Genomic DNA, 18149 nt, shown 5'->3' with positions numbered 1-18149 from the left:
TTGGCCCCAGTCCTACTTGGGGCTGAACACTGATGTTGCATTTCCAGTCTCTTTGTGGCTTATCTTCCTCATCTGCCAAACGAAATTATAGTAATAGATAATTATTACTTCCTAGAGGTTTTACGAGGAATGGTCCTGGACACTTCGACTGAGGAGTTACTATAGTGATGTGTGAAACAGACACAGCCCTTGTCTTCGCAGAGCTTCAGGCTGATGGGGAGACAGATGATGACCACACAATCACACAAATGTAACATTCAAAGCTACAGTAAGTGCTATGTAAGTACACAGTAAGTGAAAGAAGAGTCCTGCAGGCTGTATGAACATCCAACAGGAAAACTAGTGTGGGTCCAGGGGAGAATTCCCTGTGAAGGTGGCATCAGTGGGTAGGGGTAAGTGAGGGTGAGATAACAGGCAGGCAGAAAAGCCCGGACAGGAGAACAATGTGGGCAAACACTGTGGGAAAGAGAGTGGACCAGGAGTGTGGCACTGGAGGGAGGAGAAAGTGTGTCGGCACACACAGAGTTGGGGAGTGGGTGGGGAATAGTGTAAGATGAAGCCATGCGGATGTAAGATGAAGCCACTGCACCACCAGGGAAGCCCCTGGTCTATGTTTTGAAACCACGGCTCAGGTTACTGCATGGAGAAGGGATAGGAGAAGTCATAGGGAAAGTAGGAACATCAGTTATGGGTCACGTGGACTGGGGTAGAGCAGTGGAGATGGAGAGATGAAATAATGGGACAGAAATTTATCTTCAACCTGAGAAAGAATAAGGCAATTTGATTAAGTCCCAATGGGTGGGATCAGTGGGAAAGGCTGTGGCAGTTAAAAGAAAAGGCAGAGGGCTTCCCTGGTGGCACAGTGGTTGAGAGTCCGCCTGCCGATGCAGGGGACACGGGTTCGTGCCCCGGTCCGGGAAGATCCCACATGCTGCGGAGCGGCTGGGCCCGTGAGCCATGGCCGCTGAGCCTGTGCGTCCGGAGCCTGTGCTCCGCAACGGGAGAGGCCACAACAGTGAGAGGCCCGCGTACCGCACACACAAAAAAAGAAAAGGCAGAGCCATGAGGGCTGGAGAAGGCTGCTTGGAGATGGGATGAAGTTGGGCCCTGAAGAATGGTAAACCCTGATTAGGTGGGAAGGAGTCAGACATGCTGGCAAGCCCAGTCGGTGAGGTGACTGCTATCATGATGCATCCTGAGTGCAACTGAGGAATCGTGTGAGACTAGATCAGAAATTAAATATGCAGACTCTAGTTCACACTGTTTTAGTTAGGATTAGGTTGCAAGTGGCAGAAAACCCAAAATAACACTGGCTTAATAAAATAAATTTATTTTTCTTTCTCACATAAATGAAGATGGGAGGTAAGCTGTCCAGGTCTGGCTAGTATATAAATTTTAAGACCACCAGGAATCTAGGTTTCTATTAGTATCCAGGTTTCTGCTATATTCAATTCTTGGCACCCACCTCGGGGTACAAGGTGGCTGCTCCAGCTCCAGTGCTCACATCTTCATTCTAGTCAGAGGAAGGATGAAAAGGAAAGAAAATGGTATGCTCCTTCTCTGTAAAGATACTTCTCAGGAGCTGTATATTCATTTCTGCCTATTTCTCATTGGCCAGACCTTGGCATACAGCCACATCTAGCTGCAAAGGAGAATGGAAATATATAACATTAATTCTAGGCAGCCACGCACCCAATTAAAAATTGGGGCTTCAATTACTATATAAGAAGGGGGGGAAGGGAAGCAGTCTGTGCTACACGCAGCAGTTTATGACAGTAAATTGTAAATTAAATATCGCTGTCATCTCTTTAGGTAGGATTCCTGTCAAGTGATAGAAAAACATTTTAGGATGACAAATAATACCCCGTCTGGAATGTTCTTTTCCCAGATAGTCATGAGGCTCATTCCCTCAATTCATTTTGATCTCTGCTCAAATGTCACCTCCTCAGGAAGGCCTTCTCTGGTCACCCATCACTCTCCATCCCCTAATCTGGCTTTGTTTCCCTGCATAGCACTTATCACTATCCGATATTATGTGCTCTATTTATTTCTATGTTTATTGTGCGTCCCTCACAAGGATGGGAGCTCAGTAAGGAGAGGGACTTTGTTTTATTCACTGCTGTGAACAGTACCTACATCAGTTCCTGCCAAGTACTAGGTGTTCAATAAATATTTGGTGATTGAACAAAGAAATGGACAGAGCACATAAACAAGTCATAAAAAATGCTCTGGCTTATCCTGGGTTTACATAAGTGACAGAAGAAATACAACTAGTAAACAAACCCATGGAAAATATGCAGCATCTTTGGTAATAAAAGACATGCAAATTATAGTACTCAGCCATAAAAAAAGATTGAAATTTTGCCATTTACAACAACATGGATGGACCTGGAGGGCATTATGCTAAGTGAAATAAGTCAGACAAAGACAAACACTGTAGGTTTTCACTTACATGTGGAATCTGAAAAAATAAAACAAACAAATGAATATAACAAAACAGAAACAGACTCACAGATACAGAGAACAAACTAGTGGTTACCAGAGGGGAAAAGGATGGGGGGAGGAGCAAGATAGGGGTAGGGGATTAAGAGGTACAAACTGCTAGGTAGAAAATAAATATGATACGAGGATGTAATGTACAACACGGGGCATATAACCAATATTTTAAAATAAGTGTAAAGGGATTATAATCTATAAAAGTATTGCCTCACTATGTAATACACCTGAAATTAATGTAGTATTGTAAATTTAATTGAACTATACTTCAATTAAAAGAAAAAGTGCAAATTAAAGCACCCACGAGGTGCTGTTTTTCAATGATTAAATTAGCAAACTGAAAATGTGAACTCATAATATCAAATGCTGATAAAAGGATGATAAACCAGTACTAATAAGCAGCAACCTTATAAACGAGTCTGATCCTTTAGAAAGCTATTTGCCCAGGCCTCAGGCCACCAGTGCCAGGCGTCGTTCATTGGCAGCTCTAACAAGTGGCAGTGACAGTGCATTCAACGTGAGCGCTGCCCTTGGAGTGGTACTGATGGCAGCCCCGAGGTTGCCAATGTACATCAAATGCCTCAAAATATATATATGCACAAGTGTTCACTACAGTGTCACTTATAAAAGCAGAAGGCTACACATAATAACTAAGTACCCAACTGTATGGAAATACTTTAGTCATTTGGAGTACGTGTTCTGAATGAAATTATAGCCATCCCTAAAAATAATACCATAGAGAAGTACCGAAACAGGATGATGAAAAAATACTAAGTGAAAATAATGAATATACGAAACAGTATATGTGTAAAGCACTTTTCAAACTCTCTGGGTGATGCAGTTGTAATTTTTTTTTTACTTTCTTGTCTAAATTAAAAAAAAATAAATACATTTTCCAGAACCCTACAAAAACCATATTTCTCATTTTGAGAGAAAATTCTATCTTAAAAGTACATTTTCAAAAAGTGGTAAGTAGGATGAATACTGTATATAAAGTAGGAGTTCAAATTTGCTTTTTATGAACTGTGATTAGAGGTAAAGGCTGGAAGGAGAGCTACCAAGTCTTTAACAAACGTCTATCTTTGGTAGTGTATATATGTCCATGCCACTCTCTCAGATAGCTAGTGGGAAGCAGCCGCATAGCACAGGGAGAGCAGCTCAGTGCTTTGTGACCACCTAGAGGGGTGGGATAGGGAGGGTGGGCGGGAGGGATACGCAAGAGGGAATAGATATGGGGACATATGTATACGTATAACTGATTCACTTTGTTATAAAGCAGAAACTAACACACCATTGTAAAGCAATTATACTCCAATAAAGATGTTTAAAAACAAACAAACAAACGTCTATCTTGAGGCAGTGGTATTAAGGATGATTTTAATGTTCCTATCAACATGAGACATGGTATATTATTATTATTATTACTATTGCTATCATTATTGTTATTTACTGAGCCCTTATGACATGCCAACCACTCTGCTGTGTGCTTTACACACACTGTGACATGTAATATCCCAGCAGCTCTCTGAGGTAGGTGTTACCTCTGTTAACCCATTTTACAGGTGAGGAAATGGAGACCGAGGCAAAGCTACCTGCCCAAACTCAGCCATGACTTGTTAAGTGACAGCCTTATCAGACACAGACATGATGTCTGCCCTCCTCTGTAGCAAGGAGGGGTTTTTCACTTGTCAGAAAGGATCCAATATGATTTCTCAAGAAGGGCAGCCAGTGGGAGAAGGACTTCAGAGGGGGTTGCACACAAGCCTCTGAGGGCAGCGGGGCTCAGTGCATCTACCCTCCTGAGGAACCCATACGTGGCCAGTGCAGGGTGAGGAGGGAGGGGAGTCCCAGTCAGGCTCTTCCAGAAATTTGAGATGGTTACAGGGAGGAAAAGAGAAAAACCCTAGTAGGCAGCAGTCTGGGTGAGTTTAGAAAGAGAATGAGGAATAAGGAATTTAGAGAGTGACATTTTGAGCAGCAGAGAGGGGGAAAATTGCAGAGGGGAGGTAAGATCATTTGAAGAAATGTCAGGCTGCCCTAAGAATTGAGAATCCTGCAACATACCATTACCTGTTAACTACCTCTGGCTTCTGGACTGTGATTCTCTGAGGATAAATCATGTGGGGCTCTGAAATGTATTTGTATAATATTTTTACTTATCTATTTTTCTTTATTTAAAAGATGTGCATAACATGAATCATGAGCATATGATTCACGTTATAATGAGGAAAAAAATCCAAATAAATCTTTTATGTGTTTTAGAACAATTGTTTCTTAAGATGGAGAATGGTTTGGGGAACAGCTACCAATTTCTTTATCCAGGGGTCCATCAGGATTGCTCATGTTCTGTCTTCCTAGTGGGGAGCGTTTGCCAGATGTCCTCAGTACCCACGGGGCTTTGGGGACTGCAGGAGACACCCAAACTCTGTGGCTCGGAGAGAGGGGAGGCACTTAAACCATTTCAACTCAGTTTAGTAAATTTTTATCAATTCTCCTGGGCCTGTGCTCAGTCAGAAGGTAGGGCTCCAAGGCGAGAAGTCTACTTTTTTTTGTTTTGTTTTGTATTTTTTGCGGTACGCGGGCTTCTCACTGTTGCGGCCTCTCCCGTTGCGGAGCACAGGCTCTGGATGCGCAGGCTCAGCGGCCATGGCTCATGGGCCCAGCAGCTCCGCGGCACGTGGGATCTTCCCGGACCGGGGCACGAACCCGTGTCCCCTGCATCGGCAGGTGGACTCTCAACCACTGCACCACCAGGGAAGCCCAAAAAGGCTACTTTTATTTTGCCCCATCTGTTTATCGCCTGCTTCTCACAGTGCACGGAGAATTTCCCAAGGGCAGGATTCCATCCACTTGGTTCATGGCTTATCCCCAGCACCTGGCACCTTGCCTGGCGCTTAGAAGGTATTCAATAAATGCGTGCTGAGGAGCGAAGTAACGGCTAACGCCCTGAAAAATGCATCAGCTCTCCCTTGATAGCCCTAATGTCTCTTGTTGGAATTCTCTCTTTTTAAATTTAACTCTGTGGTAACACTGGCTCAGAAAGTCAGACTGAAAACTCCAGAGCTGGCCAGGAAAAGAACCGATGTAATAGAGATATAGAAGGGTAGAATAAGCAATGCAATATTGGCTCTCCTGATTTTTTACTCCTTATTTATTCCCATTCCCCAAGCACATACTGTATGCCAGGCGCTGTGCTGAGGTCCTGGAGACACAAACCCTTATCCTGACCATAATAACGGGGATAAACAGAGCATTCCCAGGATTACTCTTATCCACTGATAATAACAATTAGAGTCCAGCCCTGTGTTCTAGGCATTTTTCGAGGTGCTTTCCATGAGTTGCTTTGTTTAGAGGTAGTGCTATATTATGCCTGTTTTACAGATGAACAAGCTGAGACTCAGAAAAGTCAGGTAATTTGTTCATGTTCACAACTGGGGTGAAGTTCAGGCTTAGGTTCCCACCATCTGACACCTGTTCTCACACACTTACCAGCTTCCAGGGAGCTTCCTGAGAGGTAATCCTGTGATCACTGGCCTCCAAATCACCAGGAATGCTGGATAAAAGTGCAGATTCCCAGGCTCGGGGCTGAAGGATCAGGATCCTTGGGAAGGGAGCCTGGGAATCCCCAATTTTTAACCACTAAGCCGAGTGATCAGATTTGCACTAAAGTTCGTAAAGCACAGCACTCAGATGTGCCACAGTTACTCCTTGTGAGTTTACAAACCTTCTAGGACCCACTGTCCTGCACTCCACCCTTTCTTCCTGCCAATGGATGAACAGAACAGAATAGAAAGGCAGGAAAGGAGGAAGAAAGGATAAAAGGAAAAAAGGAAGGAAGGGAGGGAGGGAGGAAGGAAGGAAAGAAGGGAGGGAAGGAGGAAGGAAGGAAGGAAGGGAGGGAGGAAGGAAAGAAGGGAGGGAGGGAGGAAGGAAGGAAGGGAGGGAGGGAGGGAGGAAGGAAGGGAGGACGGAAGGGAGGGAGGAAGGAAAGTAGGGAGGGAGGGAGGGAGGAAGGAAAGGAGGAGAAACGCCCCAAATTGGGCTCCATTTCAGTTCAGAGCAGGTGGACACCAGCCCTCTGCCCCTCTGCTCTTGGACCCTGAGCAGCAGGTTCCCTACAGAGGCTGGAGCGCAGCCGAAGGGCCTGAGGAACGCGTCCTTAGGAAGCACCCTCTATGGACGGTGATATCAGCCCACTTAAAGCAGCTGAAGCAGTCAGCTGCTGGGAACAGCAGTGCAGTGGAATTTAGCTATAGCCAGTGCTCAGAATCTGAATGTTTATCCCTTTCCAAATCAGGACAGTATTGCACAGGGTCCCCTCCTAGTGGGCAGGGTCCGTAGCAGTCTGCAGAATGAGAAGATTCAGCCAACAGGAACCGAGGCAGGAATGACAGGCAGAGACACGGGTTCTGGCTCCAAACGGGCTATGGGACACTAGGACAGTGAAGAAAGCTCTATGCTGCAGGGAGAGGAGTGAGGATGGGGCTGCCGGCCAGTGAGGGGGTATCCACAGCTGGTTCTCGCCAGCAAATTACATGGCCACTCTGAGTCAATTTCCTTGTGTGTAAAAGGAAAATAATAATAATAGTTACTATTCTCTGTGATTTATGGAACACTTTTTCTGTGTCAGGCACTGTCCTGAGGCAATCAATCTTCATAACAAATATCTATGAGGTCATTTTGGTCCCCATTTGACAGAAGAAGGAAATGAGCCTTAGGTTAAGAAACCTGCCCAGTATTTCCCGGCAGGTAACCAGTGAAGCCAGGATGTGATCCTGGGTCTGTCTGATGCCAAAGCTCGTCTTCTTAATAATTACTGTTAGCTTCTCCAACATTCCTCGAATTTCTAGTTCTTATGACTAAGTGCCTCAACGTGAGCTGTTCATGGTTTCAGAGAACAGAGGTACCACTCTCTTCCCAGCTCCACTGAGCCTGGATGGTGAAAATGTCCCTGAGCTCATCCGTGTCCAGCAGGGATTCAGCAAATATATAACACGTAGCTCTGTCAACTGAGAGAGCTGTCAAAACACAAGGGGTCCCAGAGGCGTCTAGACCAGGTCTCAGCTGGGCCAAGCAACATGTGAGAAACACAGGGCCCTCTGCTGTCACCTGCTGTCCCAAAGGTCTCAACTGAGGAGAGCACGTGTACAATAGGGCTGGAGGAGTTTTCCGGCACCACAAAGCCTCACAGAAAACCCAGAGCTCCCGGCCAGGTCCCCCTCTCTATCCTAACCTCCCACCTCATTCCTACTTCTACCTGAACTCCAACAGATCAAGTTCATTCCCACCTCAGGGCCTTTGCTCCTGCTGTGACCTCTGCCAAGCAGACCGCTCCCGCTGCCTAGAAGCAGCTTCCTGCAGATCGGCACAAGCTTTCCTCCTCCTTGCCATCTAGCTTTCTGATCAGAGACCCCTCCTGCGGGAGGCCCTTCCTGACCACCCTGCCTAAACTAGCACCCCCCATCCATCCCTCTCGATTACGCCTTCCTGCTTCACCTCCTCTGTGGTGCTTTACACATCTGAAATAATCTTATTCATTATCTGCTTATGTGTTTAGAAAGTACCTGGCAAACGGCTGACTCTCAATGAACATGTGCTGAATGAATGGATAAGTGAATAAATGAATGAATGGAAAATCTTACTCAAGTGTTTCTGTAATAAGAATCCAGGTACCTATAGTCAAAGTACCCCCCTTCTTTCAGTTTCCAAGGGCAGAGAAATAACCCTGCGGTTGGTAAGAACTTAACAACCGGTAGTTATATCCACACACACTGCTGGGCATGGGTCCAAAGCTAAAAAGGCACTAACTGCTTTTATATAAGGAGGTAGAAACGCAGTCCCTCCGTGTCCTTTAGTCCTGATGCTCTGCATTATGGTATCTGTTACTGTGTTAATTGTTTCTGTCTCACACGGCCAGTTTGGGCTTTATTCTGCCTATGTCTGGGACGGTGACAGGTTCCTATACAGAGAAGAGAGGTAATGTGTCCATGTGTGTGTGTGTGTCCACACCTGTGGGCATGTGTGTGGAAAAGCAGCGACACTCCAGGAAGGGTTAAGTTACAATCAGGCTGTCTGTGCTCAGGGCCCCATGGCTGGCCCAGGAATGGGATGGGCCTGGAAGGTGGAGCAGGCTTGCCTTGCACCAGCTGTTCTTTCCAAGACAGGAGTGCACATGCTTGCCCAGCTGGCCTGAGTGTGTGGAACTCCAGTCGCCTTTAAGAATGGCTTCAGAAGCCCACACCTGGCAATCACTCCCCCAACCCCCTTGCCCCTCCACGGCAGGTTCCATTTGGGAAACTCTCCAGTCGGTCATTAGAGGAATGAGCCGAGAGTGAGCCGTTCATCAGCTCGCCAGCGCTTGGTGAAAAGCAGCAAAGCAAGGATGGATGTGGACAGCCTTCTCTTGAATGGAAGCAACACGACGCCTCCCTGCAAACTGGGGATCGAAAACGAGACGCTTTTCTGCTTGGATCAGCCCCATGCCTCCAAAGGTAGGTGTCAGAGGCTGATACTTTAATTCAGAAAACTATTAAGTTGGGGGAAGAAATCAGCAAAGGCAAGGCTGACTGCAAAAATATAACAAAGTCCTCGTGAGACAAGGCTGGGTAAAGTCATCTGTTCAGAAGTTTGGATAAGAGATCAAAGAGCAGAATTGAGTCCAATGTTCTTCTTGTTCCCCAGGGGACAGTTGGGATTAATGTACAGGACTCGGGGGCACAAAAGCAGTGGGAGGAGGACCTGAAGTGGAGCCAGAAGAGAGGACAAGTGTAAAAGCTTGAACTTACAAGCATCACAGAAAAGGTGCTGTCACAATCTAGCTGTCGCCTTTTCTTGGGGGAAATCAGTGTGAAGAAGTGATTATAGCGAAATAATGCTTAGCAGCTAGGAAAGAAAGCAATCACTATTCACTAGAGGGGCTTTGTTCTTAAGAAAAAGTGGTTCCCTGAGTGAGTGATCCTTTAACAGACCAACCTTTTAGAAGCAACTGAATCACTCTGTGCTCTCCTCACTTTGTTTCTGCAAAATATTGTTAAGTACAGGGAGAGCTGGGTTCAATGATGTCCGCCCCTGAAAAAAAAAATCGGCAGGAAATAAGTGCTTGGTGCGCGTGCTAGGTTTTAACATTCTGCTCTCATAACCTCCATCCCTCGTCCGCGTTCCTCCTCTCAGAGTGGCAGCCAGCCGTGCAGATTCTCTTGTACTCCTTGATATTCCTGCTCAGTGTGCTGGGAAACACGCTGGTCATTACGGTGCTGATTCGGAACAAGAGGATGAGAACGGTCACCAACATCTTCCTGCTCTCCCTGGCTGTCAGTGACCTCATGCTCTGCCTCTTCTGCATGCCGTTCAACCTCATTCCCAACCTGCTCAAGGATTTCATCTTCGGGAGCGCTGTCTGCAAGACCACCACCTACTTCATGGGTGAGCTGCTGCTGGTGCCTATTTCTGGAGCTCGCCCCAGACCCTGCTCAGCCCCAGACCTTCCCCAACCCTTAACAGCCAAAACAAAACATCTGTCTGTGTGGGGCTAGGTGTAAGGACAGAGGAGCTGGCTTTATGAGGGGTCAGTCCTCATAACTCCCCAGAAGTCAGTCCCCAGTTTTAAGGGTCAGTTTCTCAAAGTGGAATAAGTTGGTAAGAAGCCACAGAAGAGCTTGGTTTTGCTTGTTTCTGTTAGAAAGTAAGACAGATGCAAGCCGTTCTGCTCCTTCCTGGAGGTCGTTGATTGTATTCTGAGCTCTACCCAACCCAAGGCATGGCTTTTGGGGTGGCCAGGGTGCTGGAAGAGGGCTCTTTCTGCCGTTGCTCTGGCTTTCCTAGGGAACAGGGACTATTTGAAAATGAGTTTCATCAGAGGTCTAGATTCCCTTCTCAGGATTCACTTCCCAGACTGTTTTCCCAGGGTCTGGGACCATCTCAGGCACGGAGAGAGAGAGAGAGAGACCTCTGCCACTAGACGAGGAATTGAATTTGCTCCTAGAGCCTGTGGGTCACTAAGCTGACACTGGTTGGCTGAGATATGCAGCTCTCTGCCTTTGCCAATCAAAATGATGGTGATGATAATAAAAGTCACAAGAGCTAATATTTTTGAATGCATTTTTTGAGCACCAGATATTCTCCTAATTGCTTTGAGTTTTTACTTCCATGATCATATTTTATCTCCCAACCACCCTATAAAGAATATACAGTTATCCTTCCCTGTTTCATGGAGGAGGGAACAGAGGCACAGAGAGGTTAATAATGTGCCCAAGGACACACAGGCGGTAAGCTACAGAGCTGACTTGAACCTAGATCGGTAGCCACAACAGTGGTGAGTACATGACCTCGCTTTGCCAACTGTTGTGGCTCTTCTAAGGCGGAAACAAAACATGCCTCTCTGCCCCCTCTGTCTGCCAAAATGCTTTGTCCCTTGCCCATTCTGAGAATTAGCTGGGAGAGGAGGAGGAGAGGCGGGGAATGAGGAAGGAGTTGTTGTTTGTTCTGACCTAAGCTGGGCCAAATACGCAGAGCTGAGTTGGGCTAGGGCAGCCTTCAATGACCGGAAAGCTTTGAAAGCCTTTATTTCTCCCAATTGAGGAAGCAGGATCCAGCAGTGACGAAATGACGATGAATAACTGATCTGCGTGACACGGACAAATAGCCAAGAAAGTGTCAATCTGGGTCCAGTCCTCGACTCGCAAATGAAAAGGATCATTGTTAAACAATGACGCAATAATAGTAACCAACATCGCATAGTGCTTTAGGCTTTCAAGACCTGTCTATGTATACCTTATGATAATATTTAATAATCTTAACTGGGGTTTGTGGAAGGAGATTTAAAAAGGGTGCTCGTGTAGCGGCACAACATTGTGAATGTGCTAAATGCCACAGAACTGTTCACTTTAAAATGATTAAGTTTATGTGATGTAAGTTTCACCTCAACCAAAAATGTTTTTAGATAGCTGGGGTCTGAGCTAGGAGCCTTAAAACTCTTCCTGAAAATTTCTAGGACAGACTGTTCTAGAAAATGAAAAGCAAGATAATTCTGCAAGTGTTTGCAATGCCATAATGGTTTTGTTGGATTTCTGATTCCAGTGATTTCAATTCTTCCCTTAATTTTATGTTCTCCTCGATACTGTTTCTAATAGTTAACACTCATTAAGCTCCTAATACAGAGCCAAAAACAAGAGTGCTCGCCTGCTGGTGGGTTTATAAGTACAGTGGACCCATTGTACAGACTTGACTCGGGACTTTGGGGCTGTACCCTCTAATTCAGATGTCATCAACTCCTTAAAGTCCTATAAAACAGAGCCAATCCTGTCTCAGACGTAAGTTCTTATAGAATGGTTTCAGGGTTGTAGATTCCTTCAAGTCTCTCAGGAATACTCTGGATATTCTCCCTAGAAAAAGAATATTTTTATACATAGTTTCACAAAAGGCCCCAGGCTAAGAACTCCTCCATCATGGTAAGAGATAAGAGAAGAATCAGTTGAATTTATGGATGAAGAATTAAAGGGAATTTTAAGGGGATATGAGATTATAATAAGTATGTACACACACAAAATACAAAAAATAAGGAAAATTAAGCTTTTTTGACTATACGTAAGTATATCCTTTTGAATGAGGTGTTTTGACGTCTTTCTCACTGATGATGCATGTTCCTTTTACAAAATACAGAAAGCAAAGAGAATGAGAAAAAAGGCCCTAGTCCTTCCTCCCAGAGAAAAACGTTAGTTATAATATGGAGAGTTTCCCCTTCTTCCTTTTTCACTAGGTAATTTTTCAACACTCCATTTGGAAACTTAGAATGTTTCACTCTTAAAAACAGTTTGGGGACTTCCCTGGTGGTCCAGTGGTTAAGACTTCCCCTTCCAATGCAAGGGGTGTGGGTTTGATCCCTGGTCAGGGAGCTAAGATCCCACATACCTTGTGGCCAAAAAACCAAAACATGAAACAGAAGCAACAAATTCAATAGTGTAACAAATTCAATAAAGACTTTAAAAATGATCCACATCAAAAAAATCTTTAAAAAAAAGTCTGTACTAGAAATTTTCAGGAAGAGTTTTAATGCTCCCAGCTCAGACCCCACTGAATTTTCAGGGTCACAGTCCTTGAGAATATTGGGTTAAAAGGTCAACTTAACTATGCAGATCACGCTCAAAACTAAAGCTATTCTACAGGTCACTCAGAACCTCTTCTGTGGGATAGGAACATATTTCATCCACTTGGTTATTAATTAATGAGCGCCTTCAGCCTAGGAAGGAGTTGGTTGTAATCAAAGTTCAATAAACTTATCTAAAAATTGGCAATAAGATGTATTTGCAAACACATTTCTTTACCTGCCTCAAATCGTTTTGGGAACAAAGCTGGGAATAAGTCATTTTTTTTAGATATACATACACAATATTCTTACCCTCTGAGCGTTTTCCTCTGCTATCTATCAAACCTGCGCAGATCAGGTATGCTTAAGCTCATTGTGCAAATAAACTTTGGATTTCAGAGCCTGCGTAACCAGCTTCTTTGTTCCTTTTCCAGGCACCTCTGTGAGTGTCTCCACCTTTAATCTGGTAGCCATATCGCTGGAGAGATATGGGGCAATTTGCAAACCCTTACAGTCCCGCGTCTGGCAGACAAAATCCCACGCTTTGAAGGTGATTGCCGCTACCTGGTGCCTCTCCTTTACCATCATGACTCCGTACCCGATTTATAGCAACTTGGTGCCTTTTACCAAAAATAACAATCAGACCGCGAACATGTGCCGTTTTCTACTGCCAAATGATGTCATGCAGCAGTCCTGGTAAGGCTGCATGGGTTTATTTGTTTAATACAACTCGATATAATTTTGCAGGTTTAATAAAAACTGGAATGTATTGTCCAGTGTCTGGGGGGATCAGTCTCCTAGAGACTTATCGAGAAGTTTCACTCTAACCTCTTTCTAGAGTAACAGTGACAGCAAACACTTAGAGTGCTGTGTTTTAAATGCTATATATATATATATATATATATATATAAATTCAACTAATCCTCTCAAAACCCTATAGGGTGGGTACTATTATTGTCCCCATTTTACAGAGGAAACTGAGACATGGAGAGGTTAAGCAAGTCACTCAAGTTCCCAAACCTAGAAGAGATAAGAGAGCATCTGGTCTTAACCACTATGCAGTGTGCTTCTGGAAGAGCTCTGATTTTCCAAGAACTGGAGGTAGAGCCGAGGATGAGTTCCAAATCCCACGTGGTTTTTCTTAGAGCTGCAGCTGTGGTATTTGCACGGGACACTGTACTGGAAATAAAAAGGCAAGGTTCTAGTACCTGTTTCTTTGCTTACTAGTGGGTGATATTGGACAAGTTCATATAACCTCCCTGACATTCAAGTTCTTTATCTACACAAAGATTTAAGAATAAAGATTTTTTTTATCTACCTCATTAGATGGATGTGAGATTCAAATGAGAGCATGTTTATGAAAATGTCACTAAATATCTTTAAAAAGGCTACACAAATACAGGACATTATGTTTACCAGTTCCCAGCATGTTTTAGAAGCAGGGAGCTAGACATTTAAAAATGGCTCAAGGGCTTCCCTGGTGGTGCAGTGGTTGAGAGTCTGCCTGCCAATGCAGGGGACACGGGTTCGAGCCCTGTTCTGGGAAGATCCCACATGCTGCGGAGCAACTGGGCCCGTGAGCCATGACTACTGAGCCTGTGCGTCTGGAGCCTGTGCTCCACAACAAGAGAGGCCCCCGTAGTGAGAGGCCCACGCACCGCGATGAAGAGTGGCCCCCTCTTGCAGCAACTAGAGAAAGCCCTAGCACAGAAAAGAAGACCCAACACAGCCAAAAATAAATAAATAAATTTTTTTAAAAAAGTATTAGACATGGGAATAAATGGGAAAATATGAGCTGTACATAGAAAAAAACTGACAATAGAAACCAACCCTAAATAACACAGATGTTGGAAACTTCAGACAAGGATTTAAAAAAAACATAGCTCAAAACTGAGATAATTTCTGCTTTCTTTGCCTTCCTTTTTTTCATTTCAACCAAGTAACGCGTACACACAAAGAGTTATGTTGCAAATGAGGGACTTTTCCAAGATTCGAAAAGAACTCTTATCAAAACATGTCCAATTGAAATGAGAAATGGCTCAGCCACCGTGAGCCTCTGACAATTTTATGGCCTAATTGCGTAATCTTACACATGCCAGACTGCAAAAGTGATTTAGGGGCCAGACTCATAAAGAAGGAGGCTGCAATTCTTCAGGAATCAAACATATTTAGAGAAAGCATAGCTCTGGCCCACCAGGCACTAGAACGAGCTTGCCACTGTGCCAGCGGGTCAGAACAACCAGAATGCTTATTTTGCAAAACCAAGGAGGTTTTCCATCATTGCTACCTATGCATTAGACGATTCTGTTGCTATAAAGTCAACAAATGGTATATTGTGATGTTTAAGAGCATGAGTTCTAGAATTGTATTGCTCGGCTTCAGATCTCACCTTTGCCACGAGCTGTGTCATTTTGGACAAATTGTTTATTGTCTCTAAGTCTGTTTCCTCATTTGTAAAATGGGTATCATGTTAATAGTACCTACCTCAAAAGTTATTATGGGAATTAGATATAGTAATATATATATATACTATATTGAAATTGAATAAGTCATCAATGAATGTAAACTCTTATTATTATTATTTCAGAAACCGTTTTATTGAGGTATTCACCTACTCTCATTGGCTTGTTTGTTTTTTCTTTTTTAAGCTCTCGTCTGTTTTAAATGTAGACTTGTTTCAGGCACAGACTTACACCAAACTTTTCCATTTAACTAGTCCTTCATAAGAGACTTTAACTGAAAGAAAAGAAGTAAACAACTTCTAATGACTGACTCTCCAGATGGGGAATTTCCAAAGATATTAAATACTAGTAATTAATGTGTTTCCTCAGACTCATTAAAATGGAGATGAGCCCTGCTTATTCCATCCCATCTGAGTTTGAAATGCTAGAGATGCTGGTTATTGCTTTTTATTTTATTAGGCACACCTTCCTGTTACTCATCCTCTTTCTTATTCCTGGAATTGTGATGATGGTGGCATATGGATTAATCTCTCTGGAACTTTACCAGGGTATAAAATTTGATGCTAGCCAGAAGAAGTCTGCTCGAGGTAACTATCTCTTAGCTGTATGTTGATGCCAAAAGATTACAAACGCTTATTTTCTGTAACTTAAATGGATATACCCAGAGTGTGTATAGGGTATATTAGAGGTTTTCAAAAGTCTTCTTAGGAGACTCTGTGTCCTAAGGCACAGTCGTGAGACCCAGTGTCTCTATTCCTCATCTGTAAAATGAAGAAATTATTCCTCTCAAAAGGGTGCTGGGTGGAATAAGATGACATAATACACACATCGCCCAATTACAAGCCGAGGGCCCACGGGTCCCAGGCTCTCTGTGCTGTTGCGTACAAATGGACCGCCTTCCACAACCAAAGCAAATTGTAATTCCAGGCGCCATCCTCTCTCCTCCCCTTCACTCCTGTTGCAGCTGCCACAGAGCCTCCCGTCCCCCCTTTCATTAGAGTCCACTCGCCAGAGAAACTTACCCGATACCTTTGTTGGTATCACTCGCCGCCCCCCCGACACACCGTTCTCACTCCACCCCTTTACTCAGCTCTTTACCACTTATACAACTTCAAGGTCTTCTTTGGTTTTTGCTCATTATGCAGAGTCCTCACAGTAAAAGCAGTCTGGAGCTTTCCCAAGCAAGCAGGAAACTTCCCCCTGAGGAGCTGGAAGAAGACTGTGCCTATTCATTCTTGAACAGTTCTTTAGCCCTATAATCTACATGTGTAAAATATTATTTTACTATTATAAATTATGTACATCAGATACTATACATTATTTTAGTAGTTTTAAGTTGCTTTTCATTTGAAGGAAAGGACTAGTGTAAACAATACCTACCCATGTCAACCAGGCCCGAGGTCGCCTGCCCAATAGTACAGTTCAAGTGTGGTTTAGCCCCTTGATGCAGGGGGCAGGGGTTCCATGCCTTCCGTCTGGCATGACCCATCCCGAAAAATAAGTGTTGTCCCTTGCCCATCCAGAAAGGAAGCCGAGCCCCGGCAGCAGCGGCAGATACGAGGCCAGCGATGGGTGTTACCTGCAGCGGTCCAAGCACCCAGGGAAGCTGGAGCTGCAGCAGCTGTCCAGCAGCGGCGGCGGCAGGCCCAGCCGCATCAGGAGCAGCAGCCCCGCGGCCAACCTGATGGCCAAGAAGCGGGTGATCCGCATGCTCATGGTCATCGTGGTTCTCTTCTTCCTCTGCTGGATGCCCATCTTCAGCGCCAACGCCTGGCGGGCCTTTGACACCGCCTCTGCAGAGCGCCGCCTCTCCGGGACCCCCATCTCCTTCATCCTCTTGCTCTCCTACACCTCCTCCTGCGTCAACCCCATCATCTACTGCTTCATGAACCAGCGGTTCCGCCTCGGCTTCATGGCCACGTTCCCCTGCTGCCCCAACCCTGGTCCCCCAGGAGCGAGAGGGGAGGCGGGGGAGGAGGTGGAGAGCAGGACCACCCGGGCCTCTCTGTCCAGGCGCTCGTACAGCCACGCCAGCGCCTCTGCCCCGCCCCCGTGAGCTGTGCCCTGGCCGCCAGCACCAAAGGATGGAGCGGGGACCGAGGGAGGCAGCAGAGAAGGAGAAAAAGAAGAAAGCAGGAGGAAGAGGAAGCGGGAAGTGAAGGAGCAGGAAGGCGCCATCCCCAGTGCGAACTATTCCTTGTCTGCTTGGCATCCTTCGTCTGAGTGCCAGGGGAACACTACTAGGGCGGGGCCGGGACTGGGATTCCAGGCAGCTCCAGGCAGGCAGTTTCCATACCAGTCACCATTCGAAAAACCTCAGCAGGCCGGTAACAGGAGTCCAACAGGACTCCTCCTGCACGTGTAATTGCCAAGCACGTGTTCAAACTGGGACGCGGACCCTACTGAGCTTTAGAAGTGGGGCTTTGAAGTGGGCTCTCACTCCCCATAGGGACACCCTTCTGTGCACTACTGCTTCTGCTGATGCAAAATTTGGGGGGCTACTTTGCCCCTGGGGAGTCCATCACCCTTTCACGTACATTCTGTAGCCATCCACCTCATCATGACCACGAATGGGAACCCAAAGCAAACCCTCTTCCGGCCGTTTTCTGTAGTAAAAGAACAGCCTGACTTGTGCTCCTTGAGGTCGGTCAGGGGCATTCAGAGACATAAGTTTATGTCGTCATCAGAACAGCATCTGGAAAGTTGTCTAAACGATGGAATTTGGAACTTATATTTCTGAAAAGAAAAGAGTATGTGGCAAGTAGCTGGATGGAATGCTGTCTTATCATAAGGAATGTTAAATGCCAGAGGGGGCATAGAAACATTTTTCTACTTTAATAATATATATTGCTTAACTCCACCTTTATATGGTGATATGAAACCCCATGGCTTCTTTGCCTCAACTTAACTTCTCATACTCGTCCTCTTTTCTGGAAAGACCTCAAGGTACAAAGGAAAGCTGTAACCTATGTGCACCTGGCCAAGCTGGAAACAGGTGGAGTCAGGCCCAGAATAAAAACTGGCATACTTGGACTCAATTAACAAGCAGCTTTTGAAAGTCAAAGGCTGTATATGCCTTTAAGTACAATCTATGTGTTTGTTAATGTTCA

The 18149-nt window shown here is 45.1% G+C and overlaps 1 protein-coding gene across 1 annotated transcript; it reads left to right on the top strand.

The window, feature by feature from the left end:
* Positions 1-8878: 8878 nt before the first annotated feature.
* On the top strand, positions 8879-17095 carry CCKAR (cholecystokinin A receptor; the record flags this gene model as incomplete). The annotated part of the gene is made up of 5 exons (XM_079919387.1): positions 8879-8987; positions 9667-9918; positions 13012-13273; positions 15499-15626; positions 16563-17095. The coding sequence occupies 5 exons, from the start codon at positions 8879-8881 to the stop codon at positions 17093-17095; spliced, it is 1284 nt and encodes a 427-aa protein (XP_079775513.1).
* Between the last annotated feature and the right edge of the window lie 1054 nt (positions 17096-18149).

This window comes from Stenella coeruleoalba, assembly GCF_951394435.1.
Source record: "Stenella coeruleoalba genome assembly, chromosome: 4".
In the NCBI taxonomy this organism is placed as follows: domain Eukaryota; kingdom Metazoa; phylum Chordata; class Mammalia; order Artiodactyla; family Delphinidae; genus Stenella; species Stenella coeruleoalba.
Note: the sequence above shows the minus strand (reverse complement) of the source record. Positions and strands in the feature narration are given on the sequence as shown.